This window comes from Acinonyx jubatus, chromosome D1 (assembly GCF_027475565.1).
Source record: "Acinonyx jubatus isolate Ajub_Pintada_27869175 chromosome D1, VMU_Ajub_asm_v1.0, whole genome shotgun sequence".
In the NCBI taxonomy this organism is placed as follows: Eukaryota; Metazoa; Chordata; class Mammalia; order Carnivora; family Felidae; genus Acinonyx; species Acinonyx jubatus.
This window is the reverse complement of record NC_069390.1, coordinates 111402512-111418793: the sequence shown is the minus strand read 5'-3', so window position 1 is coordinate 111418793 and position 16282 is coordinate 111402512. Positions and strand designations below refer to the sequence as shown.

Genomic DNA, 16282 nt, shown 5'->3' with positions numbered 1-16282 from the left:
TCTTTGATTGGAGTGTTTAGTCCATTTACATTCAGAGTAATTATTGATAGATACATGTTTATTACCATTTTGTTACTTGTCATTGTCTCTGGAGATTTTCTGTGTTCCTTTGTTGTCTTCCGTCACTTTTGGTTTTTCCTTCCACTCAAAGAGTCCCCTCTAGTATTTCTTATAGGGCTGGTATAGGTCATGACCTCCTTTAGTTTTTGTTTGTCTGGGAAACTCTTGATCTCTCCTTCTATCCTGAAAGATAGCTTTGCTGTCTAGAGCATTCTTGGCTGTGGATTTTCCCCATTATGCACTTCGAATATATCATGCCACCCCCTTCTGTCTTCCCCAGTTTCTGTTGAGAAATCTCCAGCTAGCCTTATGGGTCTTCCCTTTTAACTTAAGGGCTTCTTTTGTCTTGCTGCTTTTAAGATTTTTTTTCTTTACCACTATAGTTTGCAAATTTAATTAGAATATGTTTTGGTGTTGGCCTGCTTTTGTTGATTTTTATGGGAGTTTTTACTGCCTCCTGGATCTGGGTGTCTGTTTTCTTCTCCAGATTACGGACATTTTCTGGTATTATTTCTCGAAATAAATTTTCTGTCCCCTTCTCTCTCTCTTCTGGGACTCCTATATTATGAGTGCCATTATATTTGATGGAGTCACTGAGTTCCCTAAGTCTATTTTACTATTCCGTAATTCTTCTTTCTTTTGTTCAGCTTCATTATTTTACATTATTTCATCTTATAGGTCATTGATTCATTCCTCTGCTTCTTCCAGCCTGTGTTCATTGCATGAAGTCTATTTCCAGCCTCATTTATTGCATTCTGCATCTCTACTTCTTTTTTAATTCTCTTACCTCCGTGGTAAGTGTCTCCCTAATTTCTTCTATTCTTCTCTCAAGTCCAGTGACTAACCTTAGGATTGTTGCTTTAAATTCTCCATCTGGCATGTTACTTCTATCTGTTTCTGTCAGATAGCTGGCTGTAGCCTTATCTTGTTCTTTCATGTGGGATAAATTCCTCCATCTTGGTATTATGTCTAAGTCTTTGCCTTATTCTGTGTGTCAGAAAAGTATATATCCTGCTCTTGAAGGCAATGGCCTTATGAAGAAAGGTCATGTAGTCCCCAGGGCCTGGCACTTAAGAAATTGTCTTCAGAATGTGCTGCGTGTGCTCTGCTGTTGTGTTTTGGCTGCTCTGTCCTTCAGTCCAGTCATCTGCAGATGCTCTCCTAGCCTGCTGTGGTCAGTGTTTGGTCCGTGGCCTGAGTGTGGAGAGTTTTAACTGCTTGCTCTGTTCTGCTTATGAAATGAGACCTGTCACCACCTCCACCAGAACTGAAGCCCTGTAGAACACTCTGGTTTGGAGACATGGTGTGGGTGGGGGTTTCTGTTTGTCTCTGAGGAAGGGGCCCCCCACACTGAGATTGAGGCAAACTGGTGTGGGCGCTGTGCTGTTTACCGCAGGTGGCCCTCTGTCGATGCAGAGAGGCAGGGGAGGGAAGGCCACCAGCTAGCTCCTTTGTCCCCTGGGAGGGAGAGGTGTCTCCCAGAATGCTGCCTCACAGGGAAGCCCTGTGTGCCCCAGGCATTTTTCAGATCCTGTTTCCATGCTGTCCGCCTCCAGGTTGTTTGCCTGCCTTCTCCCCAGGTAACTCTTACGGGCTTCATCCCAGCCAGGCCCTCTGACCTTTGAAACTACAGGCTTTAAATCCTGATGGTGGCAAGAACTCATGAAAATCTGCCCCTCTTGTTTTCCAAGCCACTGGCTTTGTGGAATCATTCTCCTTGTGCATTCCCCTGTGTGTGCCTGTCTTTCTCTCTCTCTCTGTTGCCCTTCTCTGTGACCATGGCTCCTTCCTATCCACAGCACCTGCAGTCCGTTTCTCCCCCAAACCACGTCTCCACACTTTATACTTTCTTCATTGTGGCTTCTTCTCTGCTTTTGGTTGTTGGGTTGTTCTGTTAGTCTTCAGGTCGAATTTTGAGTATTTAAGATGATTTGATAGTTATCTAGTTGTGTTTGAGGCACAAGATGAGCCTGGGTTCCTCCTACTCCACTGCCATCTTTGATCACTTCTTTATCCATTCATCTTCTTTTTTTTTTTTTTAAAGTTTATTTATTTTTGAGAGAGGGAGAGACAGAGCACGAGCAGGGGAGGGCCAGAGAGAGGGAGGGAGAGACAATCTGAAGCAGGCCTCAAACTCTGAGCTGTCAGCACAGAGCCCATTGTGGGGCTTGAACCCATGAACTCTGAGATCATGACCTGAGCCGTGGTTGGATGCTCAACCGACTGAGCCACCCAGGTGCCCATATCCATTCATCTTCTTTATCCATTTTTGATAGACACTTAGGTTGCTTCCATATCTTGGCTACTGTATATAATGCTGCAATGAACCTAGGGATTCATTTATCTTTTAAAGTAGTGTTTTTGTTTTCTTTGGGTAAATACCAGAAGTGGGATTATTGGACCATATGGTATTTCTCTTTTTAATTTTGTGAGGAATTTCCATACTGTTCTCCACAGTGGCTGCACCATATATATTCCCACCAAGAATGCAAGAGGATTCCTTTCTCTTTACATTGCCAACAGTTGTTATTACTTGCCTTTTGTTACTAACCATTCTAACAGGTGTGAGGTTAGATCTCATGTGCTTTTGATTTGCATTTCCCTGATGATGAGTGATGTTGAGCATCTTTTCATGTGTTTGTTGGCCATCTGGATGTCTTTTTTTGGGAAAATGTCTCTTTAGGTCTTCTGCCCATTTTTAAATTGGATTATTAGGATTTTTTGGTATTGAGTTGTATTAATTCTTTAGGTATTTTGGATGCTAACACCTTATTGGCTATGTCATTTGCAGATATCTTCTCCCATTCAGCCTTTGTCTATTGTTGATGGTTTCTTTGCTGTGTAAAAGCAGTTTAGTTTCATGCAGTGCCATTAGTTTATTTTTGCTTTTGTTTCCCTCACCCGAGGAAACATATCTAGCAAAATGTTGCTATGGTTGACATCCAAGAGATTACTGCCTGTTTTCTTCTAGGAGTTTTATGGTTTCATGTCTCCCGTTTAGGTCTTTAATGCACTTTATTTTGGGGTATGATGTTAGAAAGTGGTCCAGTTTTATTCTTTTGCATTTAGCTCTTCAGCTTCCCCAGCATCGTTTACTCATTGTATATTCTTGCCTCCTTTGTAATAAATTAATTTGTGATATACGTGTGGGTTTATTTCTGATCTCTGTGTTCTCTTCCATTGATTTGTGTGCATATTATTTTGCCAATATCATACTGTTTGATTACTATAGGTTAATGTTATACAATGAAATCTAGGATGGTGAGATCTCCAGCTTTGTTTTTCTCAAGATTGCTTTGGTGATTGAAGGTTTTTTGTGGGTCCTTAGCAATTTCAGGATTATTTGTTCTAGTTCTGTGAAAGATGCTATTAGTATTTTGATAGGGATTGCACTGAATCTGTAGATTGCTTTGGGTAGTATAGACATTTCAACGATAATAATTTTTCCAGTTAGTGAGTATGGTATATCTTCTCATTGGTGTCATCTTCAATTTCTTTCATCAGTGTCTTACAGTGTAGGGCTTTAACTTCCTTGGTTAAATTTATTTCTAGGCATTTTTTTTTTTAGCATAATTGTGAATGGGATTGTTTTCCTGATTTCTCTTTTTGCTACCTCATTATTAGTATACAGAAATACAACAGGTTTCTGTACATTAATTTTGTATCCTGCAACATTATTGAATTCATTTATCAGATTTAATAATTTTTTGGTGGAGTCTTTAGGGTTTTCTATGTATAGTATGTCATCTGCAAATAGTGCAAATTTTACTTCTTCCTTACCATTTTGGATGGCTTTTATGTATTTTTTTCTTGTCTGATTGCTGTGGCTAGAACTTTTAATACTATATTGAATCTAAGTGTTGAGAGTGGGCATCCTTGTCTTCTTCCTGGTCTTAGAGGAAAAGCTTTCAGTTTTTCACCCTTGTGTATGATGTTGGCTGTGTGTTTTCATTAACGGCTTTATTTATCTTGAGGTATGTTCTCTCTAAACCCACTTTGTTAACGTTTTTATCATGAATGGGTGTTGTATTTTGTCAAATGATTTTTCTGTGTCTATTGCGATCATCCTGTAGCTTTTACCCTTCTTGTTAATATGTGTCACATTGATTTTCAAATATTGAAGCACTCTTGCATTACTGGAGTAAATCCCATTTGAACATGGTAAGGGATTTTTTTAAGTTGTACTGTTGAATTTGTTTTGCTATTATTTTGAGAATTTTTGCATCATTGTTCATCAGAGATAGTGGCCTGTAGTTTTATTTATTTTTTTATTTATTGTTTGTTACATTTTTGTCTGGTTTTGGTGTCAGGGTAATGCTGGCCTCCTAGAATGAATTTGGATGCTTTCCTTCCTCTCTATTTTTTTGAAATACTTTGAGATGAGCAGTCTATTTTTGTTTGTTTTTTAATAATTTTTTATTTGAGTATAGTTGACCTCCAATGTTAAGTTGGTTTCAGGTATACAGCATAGTGATTCAACAGCTCTACACATTACACTGTGCTCACTCAGCACATGTGCAGCTACATTTGTCACCATGCAGTGCAATCACAGTATCATTGACTATGATTCCCTGTGTTGTGCCATTTATTCTCATGTATTATTCCTTCCCTAACTGGAATCCTGTATCTCCTGCCCCCCATTCACCCATTCTGTCCATCCCCTAAATCATCAGTTTGTTCTCTGTGTTTATGGGGCTGAATCTGCTTTTCGTCTATTCATTTGTTTTTTAGATGCCACATATAAGTGAAATCATACAGTATTTCTGTTTCTCCTACTGACTTATTTCACTTAGCATAATATGAGAAAAATAGGTATTAACTCTTAGATGTTCGGTAGAATTTACCTGTGAAGCCATGAAGTCCTGGACTTTTGTTTGTTGAGAATTTTTTTTTTTTTAACGTCAGTTTATTTTTGAGAGAGAGCAAGAGCATGAGCAGGGGAGATGCAGAGAGAGGGACAGAGGATCCAAAGCAGGCTCCAGCCTGTGCGATGACCAGAGAGAGCCTGATGTGGAGCTTGAACTCACACAGAGACACGAGATCATGACCTGAGCCAAAGTCTGTTGCTTAACCCACTGAGCCACCCAGGTGCCCTTGTTAGGAGTTTTTTGATTAATGATCGTGTTTAACTACGAGTAATCTCACTGTTAGATTTCCTTGTTTGCTTGTCATGTCCACTTGCAAATATCCTTCAAATTTGTCTTCTGTCTTTAGTGCCAGTTTGTTTGTTTGTTTATTTACCTAAATTCTCCTCTAACTGTCCCCCTCCTATCTGACCCTTAAATTGGTTGGTTCCTCATTTGTCAGCTGAATAATCTTTGTAAACCCAGTCTCATTCTATCCCTGTCTGCCCTGTTTGAACACTTGCAGTGGTTCATTACCGCCCCGGGTTATAGCAGAAGCTCCATTGTGTGCATGGCCAGCCCGCTCTGCCTCTCTCTTTCCACCTTTTCTGCATTGCTACTCTGCCTGCTCACATCTATGCTGCAGTCACACTGTGCTTTTAACTAAGGCATCTCCATGCATTTTTAAAATTTCGTTTTGTACCTTTGCTCTTACTCTGTGTACTTAGTTGTAGTTTCCAAAGTGATGCTAATTCACAGTTTTTAACTGTAATTGGGATAAAATTTCTGCTTCATAGGAACCATTATGAACTTTCAATGACAAAATATGTTCATCTCTACAAATAATGTTGGTATTTCATACATTTTAAAAATTTCAGCAGGGTCTGAGATCTTGTGGCTGTTTTTACATTTTCACAATTGCATGCACAACAGGGGTTATTACTTTAAACTGGCAACTAATTTTTTTTTCTACAGTCAAAACTCTAATTTATGAAGCTGTCATGCTTTTCACGTTTTAGAACATATCCATCCCCCCATCCCCGCCCCTGCTCTCTCTCTTCTTGTGCAGGTTGCAGAGATAACAGAGGAATTAGCTACTCTTCCTAAGAGGGCTCAGCTGGCTGCCGCCTTCATTACCTATCTTTCTGCTGCTCCTGAGGGTCTGAGAAAAACCTGCTTGGAAGAATGGACCAAGTCAGCTTGTCTTGAAAGTCTGTACTTATTCATGTTTTGAAATTTCAATATACTAAAACTGTATTTTTTGATAAATGAGGAAAATGTTCTATAAGCTAAAAGAAACCAAATCTACTTCAGATTTGCTCAATTCTACAATTGTTCTCTGAATTGTTTTGTTACAATGATCTTACATTCCCGAAATGACTCTCTGAAACTGAGAGCTTGGGGTATTTTTGGTAATGTATGAATGCATTTAAATATTTTAATACATTGATTTTCACAATAATTGCATATCATAAAATGGGATGTAGGAATTCCAACATTCCTTGTGACTTTTGTGGTTTTCACAAATTATTATAGTTGTGAAACGTTTGTTAAATATACAAGAAATATAATTTAACTGACTTTCATTCCTTTGTACTTTTTGTTTTAAACTCCTCCACTGCCACCCTTAGCTTTTGGTGCTAAAGGGGGAGGAATGGATGAAGGATAATTCTGTGACTTTTGTTTTAGTGTATTTTAAATAGTTTTGTTCCCTTTCCTTTGTCAAGTCCATGATCACTGTAGTGAGATATTAATATCTTTTCAGAATTTGATCTAAGGAGATTTCTTTGTACTGAAAGTGAGCAGTTAATTTGGAAAAGTGAAGGCCTACCATCAGATGACCTTTCCATAGAAAATGCTCTTGTTATCTTACAGGTAAGTAATCAATTTTAATTTCTCATTAGAATTATTCCTTCAGAAGCTCGCCCCAGGAAGTGCCTTGTTCAAGTTCTTAGGCTTTCAGTTTTTTTTTTCGTAACCTTAAAGTGAAGGTATTTTGGTAATGAAAATCCTCTTAGGATTCAGTTGGTGAATCTATAATTTTCGGTATAATTTACTTTTTATCTTAATAGAAAAGTATAAAGCGGTATTATCTTGATGACAAAAAGTTCTAAATTGAACTCCCTATGTAATAGAAATAATTTAGGGGTACCCAGTTCACCTGGTTATATAGTTTCCGCATCTACAGTATGATTTTACATTTTTATTTTGTTTTGCAAAACAAAGTTATACAAAGTGAAGATAAGATAAGTTTTGGCTTATAAGAGATGGTGATATGCATTTTTTGAAAATCATTCTTTCAGATAATGTATATTTCTTTTTTTTTTCTTCAATATATGAAATTTATTGTCAAATTGGTTTTCAAACAACACCCAGTGCTCATCCCAAAAGGTGCCCTCCTCAATACCCATCACCCACCCTCCCCTCCCTCCCACCCCCCATCAACCCTCAGTTTGTTCTCAGTTTTTAAGAGTCTCTTATGTTTGATTCTCTCCCACTCTAACCTCTTTTTTTTTTTTCCTTCCCCTCCCCCGTGGGTTTCTGTTAAGTTTCTCAGGATCCACATAAGAGTGAAACCATATGGCATTTGTCTTTCTCTGTATGGCTTATTTCACTTAGCATCACACTCTCCAGTTCCATCCACGCTGCTACAAAGGGCCATATTTCATTCTTTCTCATTGACACGTAGTACTCCATTGTGTATATAAACCACAATTTCTTTATCCATTCATCAGTTGATGGACATTTAGGCTCTTTCCATAATTTGGCTATTGTTGAGAGTGCTGCTATAAACTTTGGGGTACAAGTGCCCCTATGCATCAGTACTCCTGTATCGCTTGGGTAAATTCCTAGCAGTGCTACTGCTGGGTCATAGGGTAGGTCTATTTTTAATTTTCTGAGGAACTTCCACACTGTTTTCCAGAGTGGCTGCCCCAGTTTGCATTCCCACCAACAGTGCAAGAGGGTTCCTGTTTCTCCACATCCTCTCCAGCATCTATAGTGTCCTGGTTTGCTCATTTTGGCGACTCTGACTGGCGTGAGGTGATATCTGAGTGTGGTTTTGATTTGTATGTCCCTGATGAGGAGTGATGTTGAGCATCTTTTCATGTGCCTGTTGGCCATCCGGATGTCTTCTTTAGAGAAGTGTCTATTCATGTTTTCTGCCCATTTCTTCACTGGGTTATTTGTTTTCTGGGTGTGGAGTTTGGTGAGCTCTTTATAGATTTTGGATACTAGCCCTTTGTCCAATATGTTATTTGCAAATATCTTTTCCCATTCCGTTGGTTGCCTTTTAGTTTTGTTGGTTGTTTCCTTTGCTGTGCAGAAGCTTTTTATTTTCATAAGGTCCCAGTAGTTCATTTTTGCTTTTAATTCCCTTGCCTTTGGGGATGTGTCAAGGAAGAGATTGCTACGGCTGAGGTCAGAGAGGTCTTTTCCTGCTTTCTCCTCTAGGGTTTGGATGGTTTCCTGTCTCCCATTCAGGTCCTTTATCCATTTTGAGTTTATTTTTGTGAACGGTGTGAGAAAGTGGTCTAGTTTCAACCTTCTGCATGTTGCTGTCCAGTTCTCCCAGCACCATTTGTTAAAGAGACTGTCTTTTTTCCATTGGATGTTCTTTCCTGCTTTGTCAAAGATTAGTTGGCCATACGTTTGTGGGTCTAGTTCTGGGGTTTTTATTCTATTCCTTTGGTCTATGTGTCTGTTTTTGTGCCAATACCATGCTGTCTTGAGGATGACAGCTTTGTAGTAGAGGCTAAACTCGGGGATTGTGATGCCTCTTGCTCTGGTCTTCTTCAAAATTACTTTGGCTATTCGGGGCCTTTTGTGGTTCCGTATGAATTTTAGGATTGCTTGTTCTAGTTTCGAGAAGAATGCTGGTGCAGTTTTGATTGGGATTGCATTGAATGTGTAGATAGCTTTGGGTAGTATTGACATTTTGACACTATTCTTCCAATCCATGAGAAGGGAATGTCTTTCCATTTCTTTATATCTTCTTCAATTTCCTTCATAAGCTTTCTGTAGTTTTCAGCATACAGATTTTTTACATCTTTGGTTAGATTTATCCGTAGGTATTTTATGCTTTTTGGTGCAGTTGTGAATGGGATCAGTTTCTTTACTTGTCTTTCTGTTGCTTCATTATTAGTGTATAAGAATGCAACTGATTTCTGTACATTGATTTTGTATCCTGCAACTTTGCTGAATTCATGTATCAGTTCTAGCAGACTTTTGGTGGAGTCTGTCGGATTTCCCATTTATAATATCATGTCATCTGCAAAAAGTGAAAGCTTGACTTCATCTTTGCAAATTTTGATGCCTCTGATTTCCTTTTGTTGTCTGATTGCTGATGCTAGCACTTCCAATACTATGTTAAACAACAGCGCTGACAGTGGACATCCCTGTCGTGTTCCTGATCTCAAGGAAAAAGCTCTCAGTTTTTCCCCATTGAGGATGATGTTAGCTGTGGGCTTTTCATAAATGGCTTTTATGATGTTTAAGTATGTTCCTTCTATCCTGAATTTCTGAAGGGTTTTTGTTAAGAAAGGGTGCTGAATTTTGTCAAATGCCTTTTCTGCATCGATTGACAGGATCATATGGTTCTTATCTGTTCTTTTATTAATGGATGTATCACGTTGATTGATTTGCGAATGTTGAACCAGCCCTGCATCCCAGGAATGAATCCCACTTGATCATGGTGAATAATTGTTTTTATATGCTGTTGAATTCGATTTGCTAGTATCTTATTGAGAATTTTTTCATCCATATTCATCAGGGATATTGGCCTGTAGTTCTCTTTTTTTTTACTGGGTCTCTGTCTGGTTTAGGAACCAAAGTAATTCTGGCTTCATAGAATGAGTCTGGAAGTTTTCCTTCCCTTTCTATTTTTTGGAATAGCTTGAGAAGGATAGGTATCATCTCTGCTTTAAATGTCTGGTAGAACTCCCCTGGGAAGCCATCTGGTCCTGGACTCTTATTTGTTGGGAGATTTTTGATAACTGATTCCATTTCTTTCTTGGTTATGGGTCTGTTCAAGCTTTCTGTTTCCTCCTGATTGAGTTTTGGAAGCGTGTGGGTGTTTAGGAATTTGTCCATTTCCTCCAGGTTGTCCAATTTGTTGGCATATAATTTTTCATAGTATTCCCTGATAATTGCTTGTATCTCTGAGGGATTGGTTGTAATAATTCCATCTTCATTCATGATTTTATCTATTTGGGTCATCTCCCTTTTCTTTTTGAGAAGCCTGGCTAGAGGTTTATCAATTTTGTTTATTTTTTCAAAAAACCAACTCTTGGTTTCGTTGATCTGCTCTCCAGTTTTTTTAGATTCTATATTGTTTATTTCTGCTCTGATCTTCATTATTTCTATTATTCTGCTGGGTTTGTGGTGTCTTTGCTGTTCTGCTTCTATTTCCTTTAGGTGTGCTGTTAGATTTTGTGTTTGGGATTTTTCTTGTTGAGATAGGCCTGAATTGCAATGTATTCTCCTCTCAGAACTGCCTACGCTGCATCCCAAAGCGTTTGGATTGTTGTATTTTCATTTTCATTTGTTTCCATATATTTTTTAATTTCTTCTCTAACTGCCTGGTTGACCCATTCATTCTTTAGTAGGGTGTTCTTTAACCTCCATGCTTTTGGAGGTTTTTCAGACTTTTCCCTGTGGTTGATTTCAAGTTTCATGGCATTGTGGTCTGAAAGTGTGCATGGTATGATCTCCATTCTCTTATACTTAGGAAGGGCTGTTTTGTGACCCAGTATGTGATCTATCTTGGAGAATGTTCCATGTGCACTCGAGAAGAAAGTATATGCTTTGGGATGCAGAGTTCTAAATACATCTGTCAAGTCCATCTGGTCCAATGTATCATTCAGGGCCCTTGTTTCTTTATTGACCGTGTGTCTAGATGATCTATCCATTTCTGTAAGTGGAGTGTTAAAGTCCCCTGCAATTACCACATTCTTATCAATAAGGTTGCTTATGTTTGTGAGTAATTGTTTTATATATTTTGGGGGCTCCCGTATTCGGCACATAGACATTTATAATTGTTAGCTCTTCCTGATGGTTAGACCCTGTAATTATTATATAATGCTCTTCTTCATCTCTTGTTACAGCCTTTAATTTAAAGTCTGGTTTGTCTGATATAAGTATGGCTACTCCAGCTTTCTTTTGGCTTCCAGTAGCATGATAAATAGTTCTCCATCCCCTCACTCTCAATCTGAAGGTGTCCTCAGGTCTAAAATGAGTCTCTTGTAGACAGCAAATAGATGGGTCTTGTTTTTTTATCCATTCTGATACTCTATGTCTTTTGGGTTGGCACATTTAATCCATTTACATTCAGTGTTATTAGAGAAAGATACAGGTTTAGAGTCATTGCGATGTCTGTATGTTTTATGCTTGTAGCGATGTCTCTGGTACTTTGTCTCACAGGATCCCCCTTAGGATCTCTTGTAGGGCTGGTTTAGTGATGACAAATTCCTTCAGTTTTTGTTTGTTTGGGAAGACCTTTATCTCTCCTTCTATTCTAAATGACAGACTTGCTGGATAAAGGATTCTCGGCTGCATATTTTTCTGTTCAACACATTGAAGATCTCCTGCCATTCCTTTCTAGTCTGCCAAGTTTCAGTAGAGAGATCAGTCACGAGTCTTATAGGTCTCCCTTTATATGTTAGGGCACGTTTATCCCTCGCTGCTTTCAGAATTTTCTCTTTATCCTTGTATTTTGCCAGTTTCACTATGGTATGTCGTGCACAAGATCGATTCAAGTTACGTCTGAAGGGAGTTCTCTGTGCCTCTTGGATTTCAATGCCTTTTTCCTTGCCCAGTTCAGGGAAGTTCTCAGCTATGATTTCTTCAATTACACCTTCAGCACCTTTCCCTCTCTCTTCCTCCTCTGGAATACCAATTATGCATATATTATTTCTCTTTAGTGCATCACTTAGTTCTCTAATTTTCCCCTCATACTCCTGGATTTTTTTATCTCTTTTTTTCTCAGCTTCTTCTTTTTCCATAATTTTATCTTCTAGTTCACCTATTCTCTCCTCTGCCTCTTCAATCTGAGCCGTGGTCGTTTCCATTTTATTTTGCAGCTCGTTTATAGCGTTTTTTAGCTCCTCCTGAGTATTCCTTAGTCCCTTGATCTCTGTAGCAATAGATTCTCTGCTGTCCTCTATACTGTTTTCAAGCCCAGCGATTAATTTTATGACTATTATTCTAAATTCCGTTTCTGTTATATTGTTTAAATCCTTTTTGATCAGTTCATTAGCTGTTTTATTTCCTGGAGATTCTTTTGAGGGGAATTCTTCCGTTTGGTCATTTTGGATAGTCCCTGGTGGTGCGGACCTGCAGGGCACTTCCCCTGTGCTGTCTTGAGTAACTTGCGTTGGTGGGCGGGGTCGCAGTCAGACCCGATGTCTACCCCCTGCCCACCGCTGGGGCCACAGTCAGACTGGTGTGTGCCTTCTCTTCCCCTCTCCTAGCGGCGGGTTTCACTGTGGGGTGGCGTGGCCCGTCTGGGCTACTTGCACACTGCCAGGCTTGTGGTGCTGGGGATCTGGCGTATTAGCTGGGGTGGATAGGCAAGGTGCACGGGGGTGGGAGGGGCAGGCTTAGCTAGATTCTCCTTCAGAGATCCACTTTGGGAGGGGCCCTGCGGCACCGGGAGAGAGTCAGACCTGCGGGAGGGATGGATCTGCAGAAGCACAGCGTTGGGTGTTTGCGGGGTGCAAGCAAGTTCCCTGGCAGGAACTGTTTCCCTTTGGAATTTTGGCTGGGGGATGGGCGAGGGAGATGGCGCTGGTGAGCGCCTTTGTTCCCCGCCAAACTGAGCTCTGTTGTCCGGGGCTCAACAACTCTCCCTCCCGTTGTCCTCCAGCCCTCCCGTTCTCCGAGCAGAGCTGTTAACTTGTAACCTTCCAGATGTCAAGTCCCGCTTGCTGTCGGAACACTCCGTCCAGCCCCTCCACTTTTGCAAGCCAGACTCGGGGGCTCTGCTTGGCCAGCGGGCCGCCCCTCCGCCCCGGCTCCCTCCCGCCAGTCTGTGTAGCGCGCACCGCCTCTCCGCCCTTCCTACCCTCTTCCGTGGGCCTCTCGTCTGCGCTGGGGTCCGGAGACTCCATTCTGCTAGTCTTCTGGCGGTTTTCTGGGTTATTTAGGCAGGTGTAGGTGGAATCTAAGTGGTCAGCAGGACGTGGTGAGCCCAGCGTCCTCCTACGCCACCATCTTCCCTTGTCTCAATGTATATTTCTCAATAGTCATTGCTTAAACATTAAAGTATTACAACCTTATTAGCAGTGAACGTGAAAATCACATTCCAACTAATGTATACAAACTGATAGTTTCTTCAAATGAAGTATGAAGTTTGCCACTAACTTGGTTTACCTTTGCATTAGGTAACAGATGATTGGAAGATACTTTTTCCCCTCAGTGATAGGTTTTTGTCTGTTTTTTCTATTGCAGTAGCATCCTCTCTAATACCAGTTTTCTCTTTCCTCTCTGCCCTGTTCTCTGCCCACACACTGTTTCCTTATTCTGTAACTCCATAGCTCCAAAGGTAGCATGAACATGAAATGCTCCTTTTTAGGTAACATACTGTAGTATTACAAGATTTGTTTCGTGGGCCCAGTATTCCTGGATTATTTTGTTTGGTTAGACCTATTAATCAGCTGACTTATTTTGGCTCATTACGTGTCCGCCTTCCCAGGGGAGAGGGTGCTGACTACAGATTAAATGGTTGTGACTTTCTCAGAATTTGATTTGGCTTGTTCTCTATTTTTAAAACATTTTCCCTTGTTATATTTACAAATGTGGCACTGTATATGTGTAGGTAAATAAATTCATTACATTGTGTAACAAGTATGTGCTTTTTATTCTATTCGTTGTTCCTTCTCCAAAGTTTTCTAATGACCTCTTCCTTTGTCAGCAATCCAAGAAGACAGTCTTTTGCAGATTTAAAAAACACACAGTTTAAGTATTATTCTTTTTTTATTCCATGAGAAGTAGGGGATGAGCATTTAGAAAAAAAGTATTTGTCACAGTAATTGTTTTTTCCTGATGATAGTAATTGAAAATACTTACTTTTGGATTCTGAATTATCTTTTATGATGAATTTAGGGAAAATTGTGAAATTAATTTTAATAATAAGCTTAGGTTTACTTTGTATTTAACATTGCCATGTTTCTTGTAGATAGATACAATTATATGAAAAAACAAAACCATTTGGAAAAATTTGCTAGGGCAGTTAGTTATTTTGTTGGGATGGGCTACTACAGTCAACTTTCTGTGTCAGTTGTAAAGTATTCTAGATTTAGAATAAGCTCTTGCATTTAAGGCTGTGAGTGGATAGCACGTGTCTGTGAAATCTTCTCATGTGATATAAGATCGCATAGTTAGAAGATCATGTAAGATGTTCTAAGACCTTCGAGTTTGACCTGAACTGCTTTCTAGCAGCTTGCCCTGACTTCACCTGCTCCACCATAGAATCTTGTGTGCTCTTTATTATAGAATTTTTAGGTTGTGTTTCTTTATGGGATGTGAAGTCATGAAGGGTAAGGGGATATTTATATCTTACTAATTTCTGCATCCCTCGTATCGTCTTAACATAGTAGTTACTCCCCACGTGGGAGTTGAAGGAATGGATGAGTGAATGACAGCTAAACATTTTGGGATCTATTTCACTTTCTTATGTATAGAATTTACATTTAATTATGGATCACAGACCTAAAATATACCTTAGAGATTTTGTCTAAATCTCTCTGGAGGAATATAAATAAGATTAATTGAAACCTGTAAGTACTCTTTGAGGTTCTAAAGCTTATTTTTGGTCTAAAGACATGATTTTTTGAAATATTATCTTTTTTTTTTTAACTGCATCAGATCATTGGTTTGAAATCATGGGTAAGAACTTTTTTTTTAATTTAAAATAATTGTTTTTGTGGTTGGGCAAGATCTCATAGACTTGTGACGCGTTGGCTATGGAATACATAAAATCAGATCTAAAACCAAGTGTAGTATGTAAGAGATGCTTATGGGGCTGTTTTCTAACCACCTCATTTGCCAGGAATAGCACATTTATAAGATGGAGCTGGGTGCCGATCACACAGCAGTGGGCCACCTTGGGAGATCGAGATGCGGTGAGAGTAGTTCATTCTCAGTGCAGGCAGAACCAGGCTGTGTGGTTTAGAGGGACTTTTAAAACAATAGCAAAGCTGTTTTAAAGGCAGTCAGCTCTTTATTATCACCATTTCCTGGCACTTTTGAAAAAGTTTGGTAATGAATGCTGTTCGCCTAGGACAGATAGTCCCCACCCTCTGCCTTCTTGATAAGTCCCCAGAAGAACCTGTGACTTCTTAAGGGACATACCTCAGTTTGAAGTCTTCATTTCACTTGGATTTCTGTTTGTTTTCTTATCCTAACAGCACACAACTGCATTACCTTTTTCAAATATATGTGAACATTTAAGATAAATTAGGCCAGTTGTTATTCAAATCTGATTTACTAGGTAACAGTGATTATTACCTCTTAAATTTACCAAAGCTATTAATTTACGTATTTACATTTAAATTAATCCTATCTATATAATTGTCTTCCTCTCACCTGCCTAGTGGTATTGTGTGTTCAATGTATTTTCCCTAGTTTCCAGCTTTCTGTTTGGTTCAGGGTATTCTGTAATGAATTTAGTTTCTAGTTCATTAGATCTTAATCTATAAGATACATAATTTTTTCTTCCAGGATGCTCTGTCTATATAGTATTAACTATATACTGCTTTATAAGAATTAATGTCTGAAACATAACCAATGATATTGCTAATTATTTCAGCAGTACTTTTATGATTAGTTCATACTTCTCTTTTAAGGTCTTTATGGTTTATTTGACCAAAGAATATATAAAGTTTGCAAATAATTTGTGTATTTTAAAAGCCACAAAGAGGTGCAGACGGCATCAGGTGGGGACTAGAGGTCTTGCTTGCTGTATCGTTAACACACACTTCGTTACTGTGTAGTAAATAGGACTCTTCTCCATTTACTGTGGTTGCATTTAATTTTCTAATATTCCTGATAGCTATAAATTTATTAATGTAGCCTCTGTGTGCAGCTAAAACTGGCATCTTTATTTCCTCCTTATGGTTGTATATTTATGTTCTCCAAAGCCTGAAAGAAAAACCCCCTCAGTAATTGATGCATAATTTTTAGGCAATTTTTTTCCACTTAATGAAAGCTTATAATTTTTTTCTTTTTTTGAAACTAGAGTCGAGTATGCCCATTCCTTATAGACCCTTCTTCTCGAGCTACAGAGTGGTTGAAGACACATTTGAAAGACTCAAGATTGGAAGTTATTAACCAGCAGGTGTGTAGTACTTATAATTGAGATGCTGACTAGGGATAGCATC

At 39.1% G+C, this 16282-nt stretch overlaps 1 protein-coding gene across 8 annotated transcripts in view; it reads left to right on the top strand.

The window, feature by feature from the left end:
• DYNC2H1 (dynein cytoplasmic 2 heavy chain 1) overlaps positions 1 to 16282 on the top strand; it is a 340312-nt gene that overhangs the window by 123741 nt on the left and 200289 nt on the right. For 6 of the 8 annotated variants that reach the window (XR_008290731.1, XM_053204186.1, XM_027051991.2 and 3 more), the window contains exons 62-65: positions 5974 to 6115; positions 6670 to 6779; positions 14769 to 14789; positions 16141 to 16239. Coding sequence is in view for 7 of the 8 variants with exons in the window: in XM_053204186.1 (XP_053060161.1) it covers positions 5974 to 6115; positions 6670 to 6779; positions 14769 to 14789; positions 16141 to 16239 (372 nt within the window). In the remaining variant the exon portion in view is untranslated. The remainder of the gene's footprint in view (positions 1 to 5973; positions 6116 to 6669; positions 6780 to 14768; positions 14790 to 16140; positions 16240 to 16282) is intronic. The other 2 variants (XM_027051992.2, XM_053204184.1) reach the window with 1 other exon arrangement.